General features: G+C 35.7%; 1 protein-coding gene and 2 long non-coding RNA genes across 5 annotated transcripts in view; 2 read left to right on the top strand and 1 right to left on the bottom strand.

Moving 5' to 3' along the window:
• LOC138132203 (uncharacterized) overlaps nucleotides 1-22,792 on the top strand; it is a 311,521-nt gene that overhangs the window by 191,602 nt on the left and 97,127 nt on the right. The window lies entirely within an intron of this gene.
• LOC138132191 (uncharacterized) lies at nucleotides 1,846-21,421 on the bottom strand. Its single transcript, XM_069049602.1, has 5 exons — nucleotides 21,304-21,421; nucleotides 21,044-21,248; nucleotides 20,315-20,983; nucleotides 6,108-20,258; nucleotides 1,846-6,057 (listed from the first exon to the last, which is right to left on the bottom strand). Exons 1-4 carry the CDS (start codon nucleotides 21,319-21,321, stop codon nucleotides 20,212-20,214), a joined length of 939 nt encoding a protein of 312 aa, XP_068905703.1. The 5' UTR covers nucleotides 21,322-21,421; the 3' UTR covers nucleotides 1,846-6,057; nucleotides 6,108-20,211.
• Nucleotides 21,451-22,448, top strand: LOC138132212 (uncharacterized). The gene is made up of 2 exons (XR_011160016.1): nucleotides 21,451-21,575; nucleotides 21,649-22,448. It is a non-coding gene; the product is annotated as an uncharacterized lncRNA (long non-coding RNA).

The following is a 22,792-nucleotide window of genomic DNA, read 5'->3' as shown; positions in this document are numbered from 1 at the left end:
TTCCAGAATACTATTCTTATTTGCTCGTTTTCTCCTTTATTCCTCTCCATGTTCGTTTTCCCTTTTCTGCCCTGTCGTCTTTTTCTTACGCGAGAATTTTTAATTTCTTTCACTTATTACATTGATGACAAACATAACCTTTCCAAGCAATTGTCAACAAATTTGACACATTTATAGTTATTTATGATCAATTCAAATTTGTTTCTGATCCTAGCTCAAACATACGTAAAGTTACTAAATAATGACGTCATCGCAAAAGGGTAAAAATTGGACTATACCATGGATCTACCAATAGCAGATTCTAAATCGTAGCAACTTCTGGCCAGATAAATTTACTTGAAGGTGAATAAACCGGGCCTTAACTGTCCAATTGCTATAGTGTTTACCTTAGCCACATTTATAAATAAAAACAAAAAAAATAAGGAATTCGCTTGATTGAAAATTTACTTTAAAGTAGTTTAGTAAATTTTTCCAGGGAAGACTGAGCCCTAGGATGCAGACGTACCTACACCAGGATTTGTACATACATACATACATAGTGCCAACACTTTAAGGAGAACACACCAATAAAATTGCGCGGCAGACGCAACTACGTTGGTCGAGTCCATTTTTCGATTTCTAGGGTGGGAAGGTAGAACCGCTTACCGGCCATGCGGCGTCAGAGGCGTACATTCATTCGTGATCTGCTTTGCCAGTGTTCATTTCGTTGTTTCGTGATTTCAGGGTTGTTTTCTATTGCATTAAAATCCGTTCTTTTCAGAAGTAAATAATTTTTATTTCTTTATTTGAGCGAGGTTAGTATTGATAAAAGCGGTATCACAATCATTCAAATAAAAACAATCTTAAATAAGATAACAATGCCCCGTCAAATTCACGTATCTAAATTATTTGCTGAAAAATGAGTCAGCTCTGAAACAAATTCGTAACAACTTTTTACGCATAAACTCTGTTTTGAACGCAGCTGGAAAATTTGTTCTTTTAAACACTAATTTGTTCCGTAGTCATCAGTAAAAGTATAATTAAAACAATACAAGGAGATACAGAGGTCACAGCTGAATATGTTATACTCCGTAATCTGAGAAAAAGCCAAAAAAAAAAAAATTTTTACTGTGGTTATTTTTCAAATAACTCTGTATCTTTGCAGGTTTCGTTAACTTTTGTTAGGCACATGTCAAGAGGTCATTGAGAAATATAATATTGCTAAATATTGTTTACCTTAATTTATAATTAAAAAATATATTTGGATATAAAGATTTAGTAGTGTTTTGGGAACTCATTCTCCGCTTCCTACTTAACGCCTATTTGAATCCGATTTCTGGTAACGAACTACTTATATTACTGTACTCAAAATCGTACAGTAATAGGTCACTTTACAGCATTACAGTACGATTTTGAGTAATATTCAACTTTTTTACCAACAAATTTTAATATTCTAAAAAGGCGAAAATTTAAATATTCTTTAAATGCGAAAAAATAGTATAGGCTCCTCGTCAGAAAAGTGATTTTAGTGAACTCGTATGGCATTTAAATACTCGCTAACGCTCGTACTTAAACTTGTCATACTCGTGTAGTAAACTTCCACTTTTCTGAACTCCGTAACGTAATCTACTATTGCCACATCCTTCAACTGTCCGACAGTGGTACCGAGTAGTTGACGGCTCTCCAGGCTTTACCAAGGAAGCATTTGATGCTATGGCTCTTCGTGCTACTTCCAAGCCAGTAATCATAAATTTGGTTGTTGATGAAATGTCAATTAAAGAGGCGAATGTTTTCTTTGACAATGAGTTTCATGGCGGTGTGGATTGTGGAACGGTCAACGTTCAACAAGATAATGATAATGAGTGATATTCATAAAAATTAGTATCTACTTATGATCAAATACTTATAAGCATCAGTATTTAGTTAAAATATCAGTTCAACGTAAAAGCATATGTATATTTGAATCCATATTCATAAACAGATGCTTGCCCTTATGAGCAGATACTTACATCACATAAGGGGTGATATTCATAAATTTTAGTATCTACTTATAAGCAGATACCTACTTACAAGTATCAGTATTTACTTAAAAGTATCAGTTCAACCTAAAAGTAAATACTTACTTGAATCCATATTCATAAACAGATGTTTATCCTTATGAACAGATACTTACAACATATAAGTATGTACTTATTTATGTTGCTTGGTTACCGACAGATTTCTCAAAAATCGACAATTAATATTTTGACGTTCAAAAAATTAATTAGCCTGCATTGTAAATTATAATTAAACTTCGATTCTGTAAACTGTATTCTGATACTTGAGGTCAGCGCCATGTCGGATATAGAATCCGAAAATGAAAATGGAGAAGTGAGCACACTAAAAAGAAAAGAAACTAATGAGCCATTGTTTGTAGCCAATTTGGTTAAAACATATCCCATAGTTTTAAGTAAAAGTAAAGTGCCGTCGGTGAGCGAAAAGAAGCTAAAGGCCTTAAAACAAATTAAAAAAGAATTTGAACGTGAGTACAAACATCTATAACATGAAAAATGACAATTATAACATTAAGTTTTCAGAGCAATTAGGAAAAGTCACAGAGGAAAAGTCACAGACGTAAAAAAAATGTTAAAACAAAGAAACAACTTAAAAGCAAGCATAACAGGAAATAAAACGAAGAAACTGAGTGCGGCAGAAAAAATAATGTGCGAAGTAATGCAGGGAGATTATTACAGGGCTTCCAGCGAGTCATATTTGTCATATTTGGTCATATTTTACGTTAGATGTCATTTTTTGTCATATTTTTGATGAAAACTGGGAATAAATATGACTTTGATCATATTTTTTACCTTCCTACTTATTTTGTTCTACACATTAAAGAATCGTGAGCAAAAAACTACATTCCGTCCAAAAGGAAGCAGTTGACCAGTACGCCAAAATACAAAGCTATCACCACAGCTTTGGCAGACAAATGTTTAAAACCAAAATTGCATTTCATTGTAGAAAGTACTTCAACTATTACCCATTTTACTCGATTTTGTCAAAAAGATGAACCTCTGATACAGATTTTGTAAGATGAGTTGTTAAATTTGTTTAACACCATTGTTGCGAAGATTTTCAAGAATAATATTTCTTTTGATATACGTAATGACTCGGAAGCTAAAATTTTTGATGTTGGTAACTACCTTCCTCTTGAAGAGATCAACATTGGAGTGAATACCAGAAAGGTTTTTAATAATCCGGAGTTTAAAGAATTGGATCGCGTTACTTTTTACAAAGGTGTAAGAGACCATAATGTTGCAGTGGCCAAACATATTCTTAAAAAGTCATCTATTAACGACAGCTCATTTTTAAAATATTGCCGTATTTTGCAACCACACCAAATTAAAATCTCTAGTGAACGTCATGTCCAAGCAATAGCAGAGAAATTACCTTTAATGGACATAAATAACACTCTACTTACAAATGGGTGGTCTCTTTTGAAATGTGAAAAATGTGTAATTAATTATCAGACGTGTGGTGAAGGTAACTGCATCGAAAAATTTTGGAAAGACGTTTTCCAAATTAAACATGCAGATGACATCACTCTAAAATATGCTAATATCACGAAAGTGGTCAAGGCGGTTTTGTCTTTATCTCATGGAAGCGCTGATGTGGAGAGAGGTTTTTCAACATCGAAGAGAATTCTAACTGATGATAAGACTGGGCTCTTATGTAGGACTTTGAATGCCCGGTTGAATATTATTGATGGTCTCGCAATGTATGAAAACAGACCCGAATCTCAAAGAAGCTGATTCAAATGGCAACTTTAGCCCACAAAAGTTATCAAGGATATCTGGAGAATGAGGGAGCAAAGAAAAGAATTTGTGAGGAAGAGCATTTAAGAGATCAATTAAAATCCATTCAAACATCAGTTGAAGTCGTCGTTACTGAATCAAAATCTTTGGAAGCTCTGGAGAGTGAATTAAAAACGCGAGAAAGCAATGTCCTCCAACAAAATAAAGCTGCCTGTTCTATATTACAGCAAGCTAGTGAGAGACTTGATTCTGCAATTGAGAAGGGAGACCTAGTAGAGGTCAGAGTAGCCAAAGGTCTTTTGGAAGGTTATCAGCAAATCAAAAATATGGAAACCAAAGATGCTGCTGAAACCAAAAAAAGTAGCCTTAATAAACGCAAAAGTGCTTTAATCAATTCGTTTATTAAAAAACGGAAGAAAGAATTCCTTTTTATATTTTGTTAGAAGAATTTTGGTTTGGGACGTTACTGTCGTAGATACACTTGCAGACAGTTACGTATTGAAAACATCTGAAGTCTCAGGTTTTGCCGCTGAAATGGCTTGCAAACGCAAACATAACAAATATAGTTATTAATATAGTATTTATTTCGTCAAACTACATATTTAAAGGTTTAGCCTTTGAAACCTTAGGCCCTTGGTGTAAAGAAACAATAGATTTCATTAATGTCATCGGAGACCGACTTATCGCGGAATCAGGGGATTCAAAATCTAAGAAATTCCTTTTTGAGAGGATTTCCCTTGCCATTCAACGTGGAAACGCTGCAAGCATTCGGGGCACTTTTCCAGATTCCGCATTATTATCGGAAATTTTCGCATTGTAAATTAAAAATGTTATTTTATTATAATTGTTAATATTACGGTTTCTTTTTTATTCTAAATCAAATAAACTTGAAGACAAAAAAATATGGTCCTAATTTATTTTTAAGTCATATTTATACATACTTTAGTCATATTTATAGTAGCCAAAGTCATATAATCATATAATTTTTTTACACTGTCGCTGGAAGCCCTGTTATTATTATTATTATTAGTCAGCGATCGGGCAGAGGCAGAAGCCTGTTATGCCCGCGCTATCAGTATAGGCAGCGCTTAGCATTATGGTCCATCTGGTCGTCTAGACTTTAAGAGACTGTCATATTTTGCTTTAAAAGAGTCAGCGGTTTTACAGTTGACAATCTCTGGTGGAAGAGAATTCCATGGGTCGAAAATCCTATTTGTAAGGAAGTACTGTCTTGCAGTTGTCACAAACCTGTCCTTCAATAGTTTCAAAGAGTGTCCACGTGTGCGACCCTCTTCGTGCAGAGTAAACAGATGCCTAATAGGGAATTGTTCAGAGGACAAGGCGCGAAAAACTACCAGGAGGTCACCTCTCACACGCCTAGCTGACAGACTCGGAATGCCCATCAAAGAAAGCCTGACTGTATACTGGGGTCTGCTTCTGCCAAACGGCACTCTAGTTGCTCTCCGTTGAACCGACTCAAGCAATTGAATATCCCGCTGTAAAACAGGAGTCCAAACACAGTTCGCAAATTCCAAGACAGGCCTGACATATGTCTTGTACAGTTTCGCAAATATTGCTGGACTACTTTTGCGGAAGACCTTGTTTAGAAGGAACAGCATGGAGTTGGCCTTCTTAGTTATTTTTAGAATGTGATTGGACCAAGGCAAATCAAAGGAGACTGTAACACCCAGATCACGATAGTTGTCAAAACTGGCCAGTTCCTTGCCGTTGATGTGATATGTATGTTTGGGGTTAGTGTTACCTATGTGCAGTACGCCACATTTATCAGAGTTCAAGGGATGGGATGAAATCCAGTGACAATCTGATGGTGTTTTGCAGAGTAGGGAATCTTTGTTTCACTTGCCTAAAGCATCTTTCTATAATTACCCTTTCACCTTTGAACAAATTGTTGTATGCTATCTCTTCTGGGGTCGCTGGAATCCTATGGGGCGTTAACAAGCATTTCTCAATTCCATAGCCTTTATCGCCTAATAGTACTACATTATTAAAATATCTTAGCACACGACAGATATGGCTGTTTCTCCACATTCGACTGTCATGGACGGAACCTGGCCATTCTGCGCTCACACTTGTAAACATTTCATTCCCATTACAAGTTGCCTGTACATTAATGGCAGGAAACTGTTTTCGACAAATATATTCATTTCCGTGTCGATTTTGAGATACCTTCTTGATGGGAAGTGCAATCAGTTGCACCCATAGCACTTGGAACATTAAATTTATTCCGCCATTGGTATTTTTCTGCTTCAACAGCTGCATGATCCTACAGCACAGATTTTAACACTCTCCGAGTATTTCAAAACTTATACTTACTTGAGGAAAACGAATCCATATATGGGTTTTTTCCAGAATGTTTCCAGTTACGAACCGATCTGTTCGCGATACCGTTGGTTGCTTAACTCCGATGTCTTCACCGACACCTACCTGGAAACCTGAGAATTTGTGTATATTTCGTAAATTACAATAATTATAGATTTCTATAGAATTTCTTGTTAAAAACTTTAGTAACTACTAAGTATACAGTATGTTATTGAAATGCGTCAAGAAAATTTAAACGGTGATAGAACTCATCAAAACAAATTACTTTTCTATTTACCATTTTTTCGAAAAATCTTTCTAAACCCAGATAAAATTTTAATTAGTCTGATCGTAAATTCTAGTACCCGCCAATGTCGCCGTGCGTACATTAAAAGCGAAAGAAGATAAAAACTTAGATAGTCAAGCAAAAGCCAATTCTTTATTCGTAGTAAGTGAGCGTGACATTGAAGTTACGCACCACACTTGATCACCTTTAAATTAAATGTTCGAAATGACGCCCTCCGTAATCGATGCACCCTCTTGTGTGCCCTTCGAGCCACAGAAGCTTGAGTTCTCATCAACATGTCATAATTTTATCGAATTGCCTATGTGTCAACTGGAGTCCTCTCATACACAATCTGTTTTAAATGGCCCCATAAAAAAAGTCACAAGGGTTTAAGTCCGGTGAACGAGCTGGCGATAAAACTGGTCAATTACGACCTATTGAAGAAGCCATTGACAAAATGCAATTCGACGTGATGGATCTTCGAATTTTAAGTGTTGGACGCGTTGAAGATGATAAGGATGTAATCCCTGTTCGTGCAGCGTTCTCTAAATTGTAAAACTGGTAATGTCAATTCGTAATGCAAGTCGTCGGCAACTAACATTCGGTTTTTCGTCAGCAGGACAGGACAGGACTAAAAGTCCCATAATCCCTTAGATGCTGGACAGCACTCACAAAGGTACGTGGACAAGGAACTTGGCGACCGAGAAATTTCTTCATGTACCTACATACAAACGCCTGGTTGCACCAGCATTTGATAAAGCTTCCCCATAGATGAGCACCATGTCTGTTAACTCCGGATTATTGTACTTCACCATTATAAACGATAATTACGGGAAATTCACTTGCTAATAAATTGTAAACACGGCCGCATGCAGGTGAAGGACGTGACTAAATTGTGTCAGTAAGTTTTTGCAAGACCTATCCGCCTGGGTTTTTGCCGTATTTACTTTTTTTGCGTTAACGTTTTTCGTACGAAGCCGTTGTTCTTTCACCGTCCCATCCATAAACGACTCGATGACACGGAATACGGTGAAAATAAATTCGAGCATAAATTTGAGTTTTCGAAAAAATGGTAAATAGAAAAGTAATTTGTTTTGATGAGTTCTATCACCGTTTAAATTTTACTAACGCATTTCAATAACACGCTGTATATTTATTTACCAGGATCTGCAATATAGCGCAGTAAAATTTTCATTTTACTGAATGAATTTACTGCACCACCACGAGTTTCATCATCTTCTTCCCCTAAGAAATGTTGCGTCAACCACTGCACATTTTCGACAGAAAACCGATACAATTGGATGAAATCACGTTCGGTCGGATTTTCTCGTCTAGTCTTGAAATTTCTTGGATTTCTTGGCACGACAAACATGGTAGTTTAGTTAATTGACGTATAAGTCTAACGAATAGTAGACTAGTGATTTTATAAGGATATGCTTAGTTTTATAAGTAACTTCTCTATTTTATGAATACCGACAGTAGTAGATACTTATCTCTCTATGATTTTCTAAGCATATGCTAATGCCACATTAGTACTAGCATCTTCTTAAATACTACAAAAGTATTTGCTTACATTTTATGAATACCGATGTAAGTATTTACTTAAAAATGTATAAGTACAGTGTGCCCATTTTATCGGTTCCCACCTTAAAACTACTAAATAGGCAACACAATTTACTTTTCGGAGATTGCTATGTTTAAAAAAAAATGTTTTTGAAAATTTTCATAAGGTTGCATTGAATGTTACCGTCATAGATGATATCAGTCATCAAATACTTCAAAAATTTGGAAATAGTTGTCGGAGTTATAAATTCTAAAAAAATGCCCTCTAATTCCGAAAAAGTGGATATGTTGCTCATACTAGGAGAATCTCACGGGAATTATGAAGCAGCAATCCGACTTTACGCTAGACGCTATCCCAACAGAAGAACTCCTAGTAATCACGTCTTGAGGAATCTTGAAATAACGTTACGAGAACATGGGAAATTCAAGAAAGAAAGAGTTAGGCGTCAAACAGTTACTACAATGGAGAACGAAGTTGCAGTGATAGAAAGCGTGACAAACAATCCACACTTCAGCCAAAGACAAATTGCAAGACAACTGAATATTAGTAAAGGTTCAATTTTTTAGATTTTGAGTGCTAACAGTTTTCATCCTTATCATGCTACAATTGTACAACATCTAACAGAAAATGATTTTGTTCTACGGCTGCAGTTTTGTGCATTTGTAAGGGATCAATTACGACAAGATGACAATTTCTTGTCCTTTGTTTTATTTACTGATGAAGCGACTTTCATGAATAATGGTAGTATGAACAGACACAATTCTCACTTCTACTCCCAGGAAAATCCTCACTGGATACAGGAATCTCGAAATAGAACATTTAAAGTGAATGTGTGGTGCGGGATTTTTGAAAACTATATTATTGGTCCACACTTTTTTGAGGGTAATTTAACAGGACAAATCTACAGCCAACGCCAAACGTGATGGCGAGAGAACACCCTGCGCACAAACCCATTTTTACTTTTACTCCCACTACTACCCTTGTCCTCAGAGGCAAATACACTATGCATAGGCGTCTCATTAGTTGTCTTCCTATTTTGTCAAGGGTTTAAGTTCTGTGATAGATTTATTTCTTTGCATTTTCTTGAAAATGTCGTCGCCTGGCAAAAAACCTGTCATTAGGAGTCAGACACGTGAAATAATTTTTAACGTTTTCAAATATTTTAAAAGTGTTAAATGTGAGTCGGACACGTTAAAAAATCTAAAAGACAAAACATCGCTCGCTACAGGTACGATTAAACCTATTTTTTAAAATTATTTTTGAATACAAATCTTTATTATACAGGGTGGAACAAAAGTATCAAATATTGGCTGTAACTTTTTAATTTGACAATTTATGAAAAAATGTTTAATATAAAAGTTGATTGCTGTATTATCCTGCATCATCTGGTCTTTCTAGTTTGTTCCTATCTTCTTTTGTTTCGCTGCTATGCCAACCAACTTTGGTTTTTTAAATAGCACCCATACATTTTTTGTATGATTTTCAAACAAGCGCCTCTTTCTGTAATCATAAATACAGTTTTGCCATTATGGGGAAAAAAAGAAAAAATAAAAAAATAAATAAATAGATAATTTAAAAAAAAAAATATTTTATTTTATTTACTATCATTTTTAGTTAAGAATGCCATGGAAATTTGACAAGTAAAAAAATTATTTTATTAAGAGCTTAATAAAAAAAAGTTGAACACAAAAACTTTTACAATAACAAAAGGCTATTTAAAAAACCAAAGTTGGTTGCCATAGCAGCGAAACAAAAGAAGATAGGAACAAACTAGAAAGACCAGATGATGCAGGATACTATACCAATCAACTTTTATATTAAACATTTTTTCATAAACTGTCAAATTAAAAAGTTACAGCCAATATTTGATACTTTTGTTCCTCCCTGTATATCAGGTGTTTCTATACGAACCATTGAACGAGTGATTAAAGAAGGGGAGCAATCAATTGCAAATACCGGAACTCCAAAATTTTCCACCCCAAGAAAGAAGCGGTCTAGAAAAGCATCGGTAACTGATATCCCTGAATATCAATGTTGTAATATTCGACAGATTATTTATGATTTTCATAAAACGGAAGGGTGTCGTGTTACGGTGAAAAATTTGCAACAAAAAATCAAAGATGATTTGGGAATTGTGGCTTCGGAAACTTCTCTCCGTAGAATTTTGAAGAAAATGGGTTTCAAGTGGAGAAAAACCGAAAACAACAGAAAAATTTTAATAGAAAAGATGGAGATAAGAGCACTAAGAATTAAGTATGTCAACAAAATCCAGTATTTTCGTACCCAACAGCGGCCAATTGTGTTTCTTGATGAAACATATCTTCACAGTGGACATACTTCTTCGAAAAACTGGACGGATGACACGACAAAAGGTTTATTTAAAAATATTTCAAAGGGGCCCCGACTAATTATTGTCCATGCAGGGGGTGACATGGGATTTATACCTAATTGCCAACTAATATTCAAGTCGGGTACAAAATCGGGAGATTACCACTCTGAAATGAATTCTGAAAATTATGGTAAATGGTTACAGGAAAGGTTAATCCCAAATTTACCTGTAAATTCGATAGTTGTGACCGATAACGCTCCATATGTTCAAATTCATGCAGCCCCTAATTCTAATTCTAGGAAAGCTGATATGATAAATTGGTTGCACGAGAAAAACATTATACTTTATCGTAGCATGCTCAAACCTCAGTTATACGAGTTAATCAAAATAAATAAAAAACGTCATATTAGGAATAAATTTGATGAAGTAATGCTTGCTCACGGACATACCGTTTTGCGGCTTCCACCCTACCATCCGGGTTTGAATCCCATCGAACTTATTTGGGCTACCGTAAAAAACAACGTGTCTAAAAAAAATATAACTTTTAAGTTGGAAGATGTGAGGAAACTGGCGGAGCACGAGTTTGATCAAATCACTCCAGAGGAATGGCAAAAGCGTTGCCAACATGTAATAAACATAGAACAAAAATATTTGGAAAATGAAGCTTTTACAGACATTCATACGGAAATAAATCCATTAATAATAAATTTAAATGACGATAGCAGCACAAGTAGTAGTGAATGAAAGTGAAGAAAATCATTATTCGGATAGTACTGAATAAATTTTATTTCAAATTTAATTTTCTTTATCATTTGTTCCCCTTATTTAAACTGTCTATGTACGTCACTGACCTGCCAGTTGCTTTAGGCGAATGATGCTTGAGAGGGGAGTGTTCTACCTGCGCGACCGCTCGCCATCACGTTTGGCGTTGGCTGTACCTAACTTTTTTAACAAACACCCTGCCTGAACTTTTGGAAGAAGTTCCGTTGGATATCAGACGCAAAATCTGGTTCCAGAATGATGGAGCGCCTCCTCATTATCACAGAGATGTAAGAACGTATCTAACGCGTGCTTTCGGAGAGCAAGTTATTGCGAGAAACCATCGGTGGCCCCCTCGAAGCCCGGATTTCACACCTCTGGACTTTTTTCTTTGGGGCAAAGTGAAAAATGAAGTGTATCGAACTCCAGTTGAAACTGAAGAAGAATTGCGCCAAAGAATCATTGAATCATGTAGATCTATAACGCCAGAAATGTTAACAAGAGTTAGGAGAACTTTTCTTCGGAGAGTGGCGCTATGTGAAGAAAATAATGAGAGACAATTCGAACATTTGCTCTAATTTGCTCTAAATTACTCTTTTGCTGTTTAATAGAGGAACTCTAGTTTAAACTGTTAGGTTATGCGTTATGTCACTTTGTGGCATATTAAATGTTTCACTTTGGCTAACTATGTTTCTTATTTTTAAAAATAAATAATTTCCACCAAGATATCTGTGCAATGTATTATGTGTTGCCTATTGCTAAACCGTAGGGCGGGAAGAGATAAAATGGGCACCCTGTGTAAGTATGTTCTATTTTTTATGAATATCACCCAAGTTCTTTGATTTTTTGGTATGACAAGCATAGCCTAGTTTAGTCAATTGACTTATAAGTCTAATGAATAGCAGACTTGTGATTTTATAAGGATATGCTTATTTTTGTGAGTAACCTCTCTATTTTGGTAGGTATTTTATGAATATAGACAGTAGTAGAAACTTATCTCTCCATGATTTTCTAAGCATATGCTAATGCTACATTAAGTACTAGCATCTCCTTAAATTCTGCAAAATTATTTAGTTACATTTTATGAATTATAAGTATAAGTATGTTCTATTTTTAATGAATATCACCCAATGTACCAATGGCCACAAGTACTTATGGCGATGTCACTAAATAACCATTGGAAAATTCCTATTGGATATTTTTAAAATTGTATGTATGTGCACAAGTTTCAAGGCAGATTTCGACCATTTTGGTTCCAGCTTTAAGCCATATTTTAAAAATCCGGTAACATCTGAAAATTTTTGTGTTCTTGGATTTCTGTACATGATTAAATTGGTTCGGAACATTCTAGAGGACAGAAAACATTTAAAAACTGAGAATGACGACATAAGTTGGGAATACATTGTTCAATGAGGGGTTACGCTTAGCCAAAACCACGGTAGAGAATAATATAAGGTAAAACGACGAAGCGCCAAGCAGTGACTCTCGAGTGGTAGACGATCGCATTAGAAAGAGACGGAAAAGGTAGTGCTGCAGCGGCTCACTAATTTCGGCGTGTAAATTAATATAAAAACACCAAACAAGGATTAGAGAGTTCTTAAATAGGTTTACTGGTAGTACCATAACGTTAAACGACATTATAAACCAATAACATGACTTAAATAGTGATGTATCTAGGCAATTAACCTTTTAACGTTTAACGTAAATACAGCAAACGTATTTCAAAAAGACTGTATTAATTAATGGTACCTTGCATACCTATTAATTATTCATTGTTATTGAATCTCTTAATTCAGTTTTCTTTTGCATCAGTTTTTGGGAGTAAAGTTTAGGGAACAAAATCAAATGAAAATGAGATTATAAAAATATTAAATATTTATTGCGCTTGAAGTCTTGACTCTTTCTTTTTTTTATGACAATTTTTTTGTTTTTGAAATCAGTTTTGTAATATTAAGATTTTTTGCATAATTATCGTAATGAAAGTAGCACTTTTCTAAACAAAAAATCGTAATGAAAGTTGCACTTTTTTAAACGAAAAATCGTAATAAAAGCAGTACTTTTTTGCATCATTTTTTCCATCTCCTTGGAGATGATTGGCAAAGCATACCTACTTTTTTTTTTATTTTTCATAAATCTTTTTAGGTCAAATTTCTCAACTTACAACGATTTGCAAAAAAATATTGTGTATAACACGGTATGAAAGTCTCTTTTTTCACTCATTTGCTTGATTAAACTGCAAATTCATAAAAGAAGTATGACTTTCATAACTAGTACAAATAACTATTTATTCTCATCACTAAAAAATAATAAATTAATTTTGACATAATTTCTTGTTGATGCATTTGACAGGAAAATTCAAGTGCATACAATATTTTTAGAGAAAATCTCGCCTATTGTTTGGTCAAATGCATCAATAGAGAGAACGTATTTTTAAATATGCACTATTTTTAAGAAAGAATAATATTGTTACATCTCAATGTTTCAAATAATCATCCTTATCCTTATAATATTTTAATCAATCCGCTACTGCATTACTAAATATCTAGACAATCCTTCAGATTTTTTTATGCAAACTTTATTGTAACCTCACCTGTGTAGCTAATTTGACTCGTATTTTATGTAAACTAGATGGTTTTAAATGCATACCTGTTATTTTACGGCAAATTTGTAAATTGTCAGGCAACAAATGCAAAAAATAATAGCAGTCCTTCGTATACGTGCATTGGACTGAGCACTACCTTTTCCATCCTTTATATTGATCTCTCACTCGCACATGTCTAGCGTTCGAGGGACAAAATCTCAGCGCTGGACACGCTGCGTCGTCTTACCTATATTATTCTCTACCGTGGCCAAAACATATTAATTTTATGAACAATAGAATGAACGTTCGGTTAGCTATTCAAGTGCTAAGTGAAAATGTGTATAAGTCTTTTGTCTTTTAACTCAAATCCCTGATATCAAATTGAATACAGTTTGGCGGTTGCTTGCCCACAGCAAATTTCTGTTTCTCCATTAACAAAGGACAGCTACCAAATCTTGAAAGAGTATGCCGATAATTTCATATCATACATTGAAAGCCTAAAGTGTGCAGATGGCAAATCCATTTTAAAGTCCAACAGAAAGACGGGCTAATTATTTGTTTGAAAAACATGTTCGAGCTGTTCGATGCATTGAAACCTCATGGACTAACGTATCTCTTAACATACAAGTTATCGCAAGATTACCTTGAAACATTTTTCAGTGCAATAGGGGAGGGTTCAACAGTAAACCTAATGCACTTCAATTCAAGAGCGCATACAAGCGTCTTTTGGTAAGGCATGAAATCAAAGAAGCAGAGAATGGCAACTGACTTTTTGATGGGGTTGAGATTCTGCATGTTTCTGCAACTAGAAAGAAAATTACATGTCCGGAAGGGGATGTGTTGAACAAATCTGTATCAGACTTCGGACATGACTATATAAATACTTTCTGGCAATTAAGCCAATATGTAGAAAATGTAGTGAATTATATAGCAGGGTATATTTCAAAGAAAATTTCCAAAGAAATCGACTACAGTGTCTGTCTTCGGCATATTATTGGAAAAGACATGTCATTCTTATCAAAGTCCAGGATTGGGGAACTTACTACACAGCACTGTCACGAGATGTGTTCTATTTGCACATAGTGCGAAAAAATCGTAAGGCAAAATTCCCATCGCCTAACTGCCAAAAATATGAAAGCTATACTTAGCCGTGCTTTTAAACTAGTGGCGCGTGCTTTAAAGGCTTCCTTATCAACTTGTATCCTAATGTACTATTTTTTGTAATAGTTCGTAAATAACATTTTATAAAAAATGTCTATTAACAATACGTTGTCGAATTTCTCTCCCTACATTGAACCAATCCTGATTATGATTTAAACTATTGGGGAAGTTTTCGGGTTGATTATTTAGTACTTCACCTTCAAAGAACAAGCAAGTGATTTTAGAGGCTGTGACCGATACCTATGTTGGACCGGGAAAAGAAGAACGTTAAAGAGCTCTGAATTACCAAAGATGGAAAAAAGAATATCACTATAACACTGGTTTACGACTCAACAAAATAAAAATCTTGTAGTGGCTGGTGAAATGATAAAGGAAAAAGCAAAATTATTACACTGAAATAAAGTAAAGTCCGAAGGAATTTACCTACTGCCAGTGAGGGCTACAACGGTTAAACGGGGTTTTGGTATTGGATTTTTAAAGATTTCTGGAGAAAAACTTTCCTCGCAGCCGGAACTTGTAGAACCTTTTAAATTAGAATTAAAAAACAAAATCCAAGAACTAGATCTGACATTGGACCAACTTTATAATGCTGATGAGACCGGTTTATATTGGAAACTTCTGCCAGATAGAACATTTGTTTCGTTAACAGAAAAGACGGGGATGGGACGTTTCGCCGCAGCCGTTTCGCCACGGCCGATTCGCCGCCAGCCCTTTCCCCACGGGGACGTTTCGCCGCCATTTGAATCTCATCACAGCTGTCATGATAGATTCAATATTTACAGAGTATGCAACCCACATTTCTAGAAACTTGAATTTTATTTTAGACCACTAGAGTGTATACCGGTCATTTTATTTATGCATTCAACGTGTCTCAGACATAAGTACATTAATTTTAACCAGTGACAGTTCTCGTCAAGAACAACAAAATTTGTATGTATCATTTTTTCGAAATATAATTTTCATTTCAGCATTTTCCCCCCCCATAAATTAACGAGCTGTCTATTTACTCGCATTTTCTAGTTATTTGACCCAATGACAGTGACCGTGAAATAATACTTTTTGTAAAATCAACTCAAAACATTGTGTTTTTAGAATACAGTTTTTCCGCTCTGCAGCCGAGGTGTAGTTTTTAGTTAATTTTGTTCGACTCCACAAGGCAGGTGTTTACGTGTTGATTCTGTGATTTAAGCTAAAATTTTGTGAAAATGGCGAGTTTATTTTCGAGTAGTGAATACATAGATATTGTGTTGGTGTGTGGTGAAGCGTTGGTGTGCTTCTCGGGTCTAGAGAATTTCCGTGCTACATCTTGTGGAGGTCCATGAAGGACTTGGTATATTCGATCCCAATTGACAACTGAAGTTTTAAGAAAACGGTTGGAAAGTGCTGCCACAACAATTCGCAATAACAGAGGAATGCTGGAAAGAGTGGAAGAATCATTTCGTCGGCGCCTTCATTATTGTACTGATAATAACGGCGCGGCGGTCACTTTGAACACTTCTTGTAATGGTTAATGATTAATGATTACTACTCTAATGACTTTATGAGAATTTTTACGGATTAATACACTAATTTCAGGAGATATTTTGTCATTATTTGGGTATGGGCGATTCATTAGGGTCGGTTTAAAATATTTATTATTAAAATGGTTTTCATTTAATATCTACGGTATGATTCTCTTTTTTTCCTTCCACCTTTATCATAATAGGTTACAGCAACGAGCGTAGCAATTAGCCGCTTACTTGAGTTCGCAAGAAATAAGTGAAAGTTTTCTTGCAAATTGTTTTTTGTTCTTCGCTTATCGGCATCGGCGAAGCAAGTAATCCCCATAGGCGGGTAACGAAATTTGTGCCAAATCTTTCAATAATTTTAATTGGATAACTATAAGGTTTAGGAAGAAAATATATTTAAATATATTGTTGCTATTAACTAGTTCTATTACCAGTTAAAATTAATGTACTTATTTCTGAGACACGTTGTATATTATATTTAACTCCGAACATTGCCCATACTTAGTCCTTACGTTTAGTTAAAAAAAACACAGGTCAATGAATGTATGTAATCGAGTAACAATGTTACATCAAATATCTACAAAGTGTCTATAAAAGAACATATATCAAGAGTCCTGTGGAATTGTGCGGCTCTATATTTTTTTTGACCGAACTATGTCAAGCCGTTGAAGCCGGTAAATTAGGTGTCATTGATGTCAAATGACAAATGTCAAATAAATACGTTTTAGCGTCAGAGCGTCAGTTTCTCAGTTTAGTTCAGTTGTGAGTTCGGTGTCTTTGTTGTTTTCCTTGTGATTTTCTTCAACAGTCTTTATCAAGACTAAAACGATTTTCCGCGTAAGCGTGAATTGTGAATAATACCAGAAACAAGTTACGGAGTTGCGAAGGTAAGACAGTTATTTTCGTACGTTTACAGTAAGTAATAAGCAATCTTTTCAGTAAACCGCAATGGTTTTATCGCTAGAGCAAAACACCTTCATTGTGATGTCGTATTACCGAAATGGTACCCTGCAGAATGGAGAGTGGGTTTACTAGATAAACGCTTGCAAGGAAGAATTTTTCGCAAAATTTCCAAATTGCAACATCGTGGAAGCAAATTTAATTGCACACATTAGAAGGATTGTGGATAGATTAGTGGCAACTGGAAGTGTTGAAAAGGGTAAAAGTGTAGGAAGACCGCCAGTCAATGAAGAAATTGTTGAAGATTTACGCCAACGAATTGAACAAAGCCCAAAAAAATCTCTCAGGAAGTTATCGCTTCAGGCTGATGTACCCACTTTCCACTTGCCAAAAAATTGTTAGAAAAAACCTGAACTTATATCCGTACAAGATCACTACACTTCAAGAACTTCGACCAGGTGATTCTGAGAGGCGCTTAGAATACTGCAATTGGTTTTTAAACAATTTGAATGATGACAGGTTTGTAATGATGAATTGAATTAAACAATTTTAATATTAACTTTGCTTGCAGTATATTAAACATCAGTTTTTTTTCGGGCGAAGCATGGGTTCATTTATCTGGATATGTAAATTCACAAAACTATAGAATATGGAGTTCAGAAAATCCACATGCATTTGTAGAAACCCGATTGCATCCTGTAAAGGTTGGAGTGTGGATTGCTGTCTCACGAAGGCGTTTAATTGGACCGATATTTTTCCATGAAACTATAAATGCCACTAGATACCGGGAACAAATTTTAGAAATATTTATTAATCAGCTGGATGATCAAGAATTGCAGAATGGATACTTTCAACACGACGGTGCTACAGCTCACACAACACAAGAGAATTTGGTTTATCTTCAACAATTTTATGGCAATAGAATTATAAGTAATAGATTAAATCCTGAATTTCTCCCACGTTCTCCAGATTTAACACCGTTAGATTTTTGTATATTTGGCCATCTAAAAAATGAAGTTTTTAAAAGGAGAATGCACACTTTGGAGGAACTTATGGAGGAAATAAGAAACTGCTGCAACACTATAGACCAGCAGATGCTGCAGAATATCTTTTAACAATAATAAGAAACGAATTAGGAAATGTTTAGAACATAATGAGGGCCACTTTCAACAATTTCTGTAAAATTGGGTAGGTACTGTGACGATTTTATCGGTCGGTAAAACCACCCGCAAATTCGTCCCCACTAATTAGTGAAGAGCGCCTACGCAAAACCCGCAACGGATAACGGAAGAAATCGTTCTCTTTTCCGTGCAAAGGTCCAGGTCCACCGAACAACACGTAGTACCGTTTCGCCGAGTTAAAATTAGTGTCCGAGCGTTCAGTGTAATAACAGGCGCTTTCCATTTACACCTCGGAGTAACTCGGGAGTAACTCTTACTGAACGTACCCTAAAACAAGCGTTCCATTTGCGTGATCTGAAGTGAACCGAACTGATCCGTTTGTTACCTTCCCCTGTCCCTTTACGCTACACCTTTTTGGAACCGAGTAATAGGATCAGTAGAATCATTTGATGCTGTGATTGGACGGCGGTAAATAATACCATAACCAGTATAACCCAAGTTTTTATATTTGAGGTTATCAACAAGTGCATAGGTGTGTATAGTTGTTTGAAGCTCTGTTATACTCAGTTATACTGTAGGTAAAAACAATGGCTAAAATAATGAAAAATATAGAAATAATTCCCATGGAAGTGGCTGACGTGTTGGATAATCAGTTTTACCTATTAAAATCTTTAGGTATGTATTACATTGCCGTATAATAATTGTTATAAACCTGTGTAATTGCTACAGATCGAACTCAGGAGTATAAAATGCCTTGTGGACTAATAGATATGAATGATGGGACTCTTGTGGCAATAGGGGAAAATAAATATATCAAGCTTATTATTCCAGATGAAAATGCTGATTTACCTGAACCACTACCTGAACCGACACAAGATAACATTGGTAAAATAGTTTATTTCTTTTGTAATAGGTATTTGATTTTATAGTTTTGTTTTACATCTAGAGCCAACTGGAACGACCGATCGCCATGTCTGGAATTATGATGAAACAATTTGTTTGATTAATTCGATGACGACCAACATGGAAGACTTAAATCACGCACGAAAACGGCGATATGTTTTCGAAAATGTATCAATGACCTCTTAAGCAATGGATTTACTGTAAGTTCTTATGCTTGCCAAAGTAAATGGAAAAATTTACTTAGAAGTTGTAAAAGTTGTAAAGACCACAAAAACAAAACTGGGCGTGGACCATCTCGTTTTCTTTTTTTCGAAAAAATGGATTTATTGGGTGAAAAACCGAGCAACAAATGTGAACATACACTAGAATCCAGCAATTTATTACATATTGAAGACGTTGCTCCCTCCCCTTCTTCATCAAGATCTGTGACATCAACTGAATTGACAACTGAAGATGACAGCGCTGTCAGCATATCATCTGAAGAGCAAAATAATGGGCCAACCAAAAAACGAGCAAAAAAGACCATCACATATCAAAGCGATTTCATATGTTTGAAAAAAATTGAGTATGCCAAAAGACAAAAACGACATGAAGAGAAACTTGCAATACAAAAAGAAAAACTGAAGGTAGAACAAGAAAAAATTAATATCCTGAAACAATTACTAATGAAAGAATAGGTCATATTCATGCAAGCAATATTACATTGTTATGTTGTTCAAGTAGTTATAGATGTTTTGTTTTATTTCATTACTATATTTCAATGTTGGTTTTAAGAATAGTTATTTAGTCGTATTTAGTGCAATTAACACTTATTTTGTTTAAAAGTTTATTGTCACACATGTACATAATAATTAGTATATAATAAAATACATTTTTCGCATTTATTCTGGGAACATTCTTGCAAAAACTTCTTCTCGTCTGCTGTTGCACACAATAAAATCAGCCCAAGCTCAGGTGTATTGTCAACTTGATCTTGTACATTATACAGTTCAATTGGTGTATTATCTTTATACATTTGACATATGTTGTGTAGTATACAGCTCACCATTATAATCTGAACAGCAGTATTTATGTTAAGATTATCAAGGTAGTGTAGTCGTCGAAATCTACCTTTAAGTAGGCCAAATGTATGTTCAACCACAATTCGACTGGACGAATGTTTAAAGTTAAATATTTTTTGGTTTGCAGATAACGCTCCGTTATCTTTGAATGGGGGAACTAACCACCTAAGAGAGGGATAGGCTGAATCTCCTAACAAAAAGTTTTCTCCAAAAAACTGTGGATTATCCTGAGCTTTGCTGTATATATTTGATTTACGTAGCAGACGGGCATCATGTATTGACCCTGGTTCACCACAATAAACATCCAAAAAACGTTTGCGATGATCAACAACTCCTTGTATTAAAACACTGCAATACTTGTGGCGATTCACATATGCTTCTTGATGTTCTTGTGGTCTTCGGATTCTAACATGGCATCCATCAATCGCACCAATGATACCATCAATACCTTGTTTCATTCTAAAACCTACACTAATTTCTCTGTATTCATTCATTGTGGGCCACTTGATATACTCTATACGTAAACTGAGAAAGAACTTCAAAACTCTTAGCAAGCACCTGTGTGCAGAGCTAAGGGAGACGTCAAATCTATCAGAGACTTGTCTAAACGTTTCTGTGTTACTAAGGTACCAAATTGTTAATAATAGTCCTTTTGTGCTTGTAATTTTATCTTTACCGTATTCATGTGCCGGTATTAATCCACTGTTTTCCAAACGACCTACAATTATAGTTGCAGTTTAAGAAGCACTGTAATGATTGTAAGTGTATCAAACCTTACCTATAAAATGATATACAATAGTCCTGGACATTCGAAAATGGCTTTGAAACACCTTATCCGTATATTTGAGGACAGTGCTTTCAACATAGTTTTCTATTCGAGCTATTTTACATACTCTAATTGCATTACATTCATATTCTGAATCATCACTTTCCGTTTCAGTGTCGCTACTATCAGACGATGAGAAAGTATTAACTAATTCGTTCTACGAAATAAATTATGAATAATCTTTTATAAATTACAATATTGTTTAAATTTACCAATATTAATCTGTGCATTTTATTTGGAAACTTTTCAGGTTATGTCAAACGTCAAACTGACACCGGGTAGGTAGGGTAGATCAATTGAAATTTTAAGATTTTTAAGTGATCTACTCCGATCACTTGAAACGATAAATGGAAAGCACCTAACGTCTCGGAGGCGAAGGTCAAAGGACCGATTAAATTAACCGGCGAAAAGACAGGCTCGCGACCATTTAGGGATCGGAACCGGAAACGTCGAAGACGGATAAATTTCGGTACTAGCGTCGCAAGTAAGTACGACCTCGAAACCAAAATGGCGGCTCTCGGGCTCTCGCAGCTAGAAAATTTTCACTGTTCCCACAGGCGACCAGCAGGACTCTCCTTTCCAGGACTCTATTTCAGTCTCAATCAACATTCCATCGAGCCTCAATTTTCTCAACACCCACGACTCCCTCGAGTCGCTCAACTTCCACCACTCAGTTCTCCAGTCGCACCACCTCGTGAAGACACCCCTCAGTGAAGCCCAACCAGGGAGGAAGCGAGCCCCGACTCCAGAGAAGCTCCGTTGGCGGCTACCACACACATTCCGACGAATTATTACTGTCCACCCTCGAGCCACCTTCGGCCCCACTGAACCACGCGACGTCATCCAAGCCCGAACGAGGAGTGACCAGTACTCGCAATATCGCAGGCTGCGCGGTGCAGAGACGGGGCAAGCCGCCCCTGTAATTTCAGGACCCAATAAATGTTGTCTTTTGAACTTTGGCATCTCTTTCTCCCTTCCGTACTCCAATCAGGACACCAGAAATCTGTTTGTTTGTGTCATAATTTACGGACGTTTGAAGAAAAAATAAGTTTTGTAACGCGCCCTTTAGTACCAGAGCGCTCCGTAGTACCGCAGTAGCGCCATAACGCACCACTCCGCACGCTACCCCACTCCCAGGGATCTTCTTCACCACCCACTCGTCTTGCGCCCTCGCCATCGGCCCTTAATAAAAGAATAGATCATGGACGAAGATCGCCAGAAGACCTCTACCTTCTCATCTCTTCTCTACTGCCACCCAGAGGAACTGGTATTGCGGTATACACAAGAGCTCCTTTTTCCTAAACCCCAGTTATTTACCAATGTAATCACTTTTGTGGTCAATATATTTTACTCACACGTTGTCAGTTTTAATAACCGGCTACAGTTTTAAAATATACTCAACAGTAATATCCCAAGTGCATGAAAATAACCGATTAAAATTTGACGTTTTGTCAAAAGGTTTTGCTTAGAAATATGTCGTAGCATGAGGGATTTTGGGTGGAAAATTTACGAGAAATATTTATTTAAGCAAAACGTTGCGACAAAAAACGTCAAAATTTAATCAGGTTATTTTCATGCAAGCGGGGTATTCGGAATGATTATTTCCTGAATTATTATGAACAAATAGATTGCAAAAAATTCAGAAGCGAGTAAATTTTGACAGATAGATATTTACCCGGCTAAATTTTGACGTTTCAAATT

This window comes from Tenebrio molitor, chromosome 1, assembly GCF_963966145.1.
Source record: "Tenebrio molitor chromosome 1, icTenMoli1.1, whole genome shotgun sequence".
NCBI lineage: Eukaryota > Metazoa > Arthropoda > Insecta > Coleoptera > Tenebrionidae > Tenebrio > Tenebrio molitor.
This window is presented reverse-complemented; position numbering and strand designations above follow the sequence as displayed.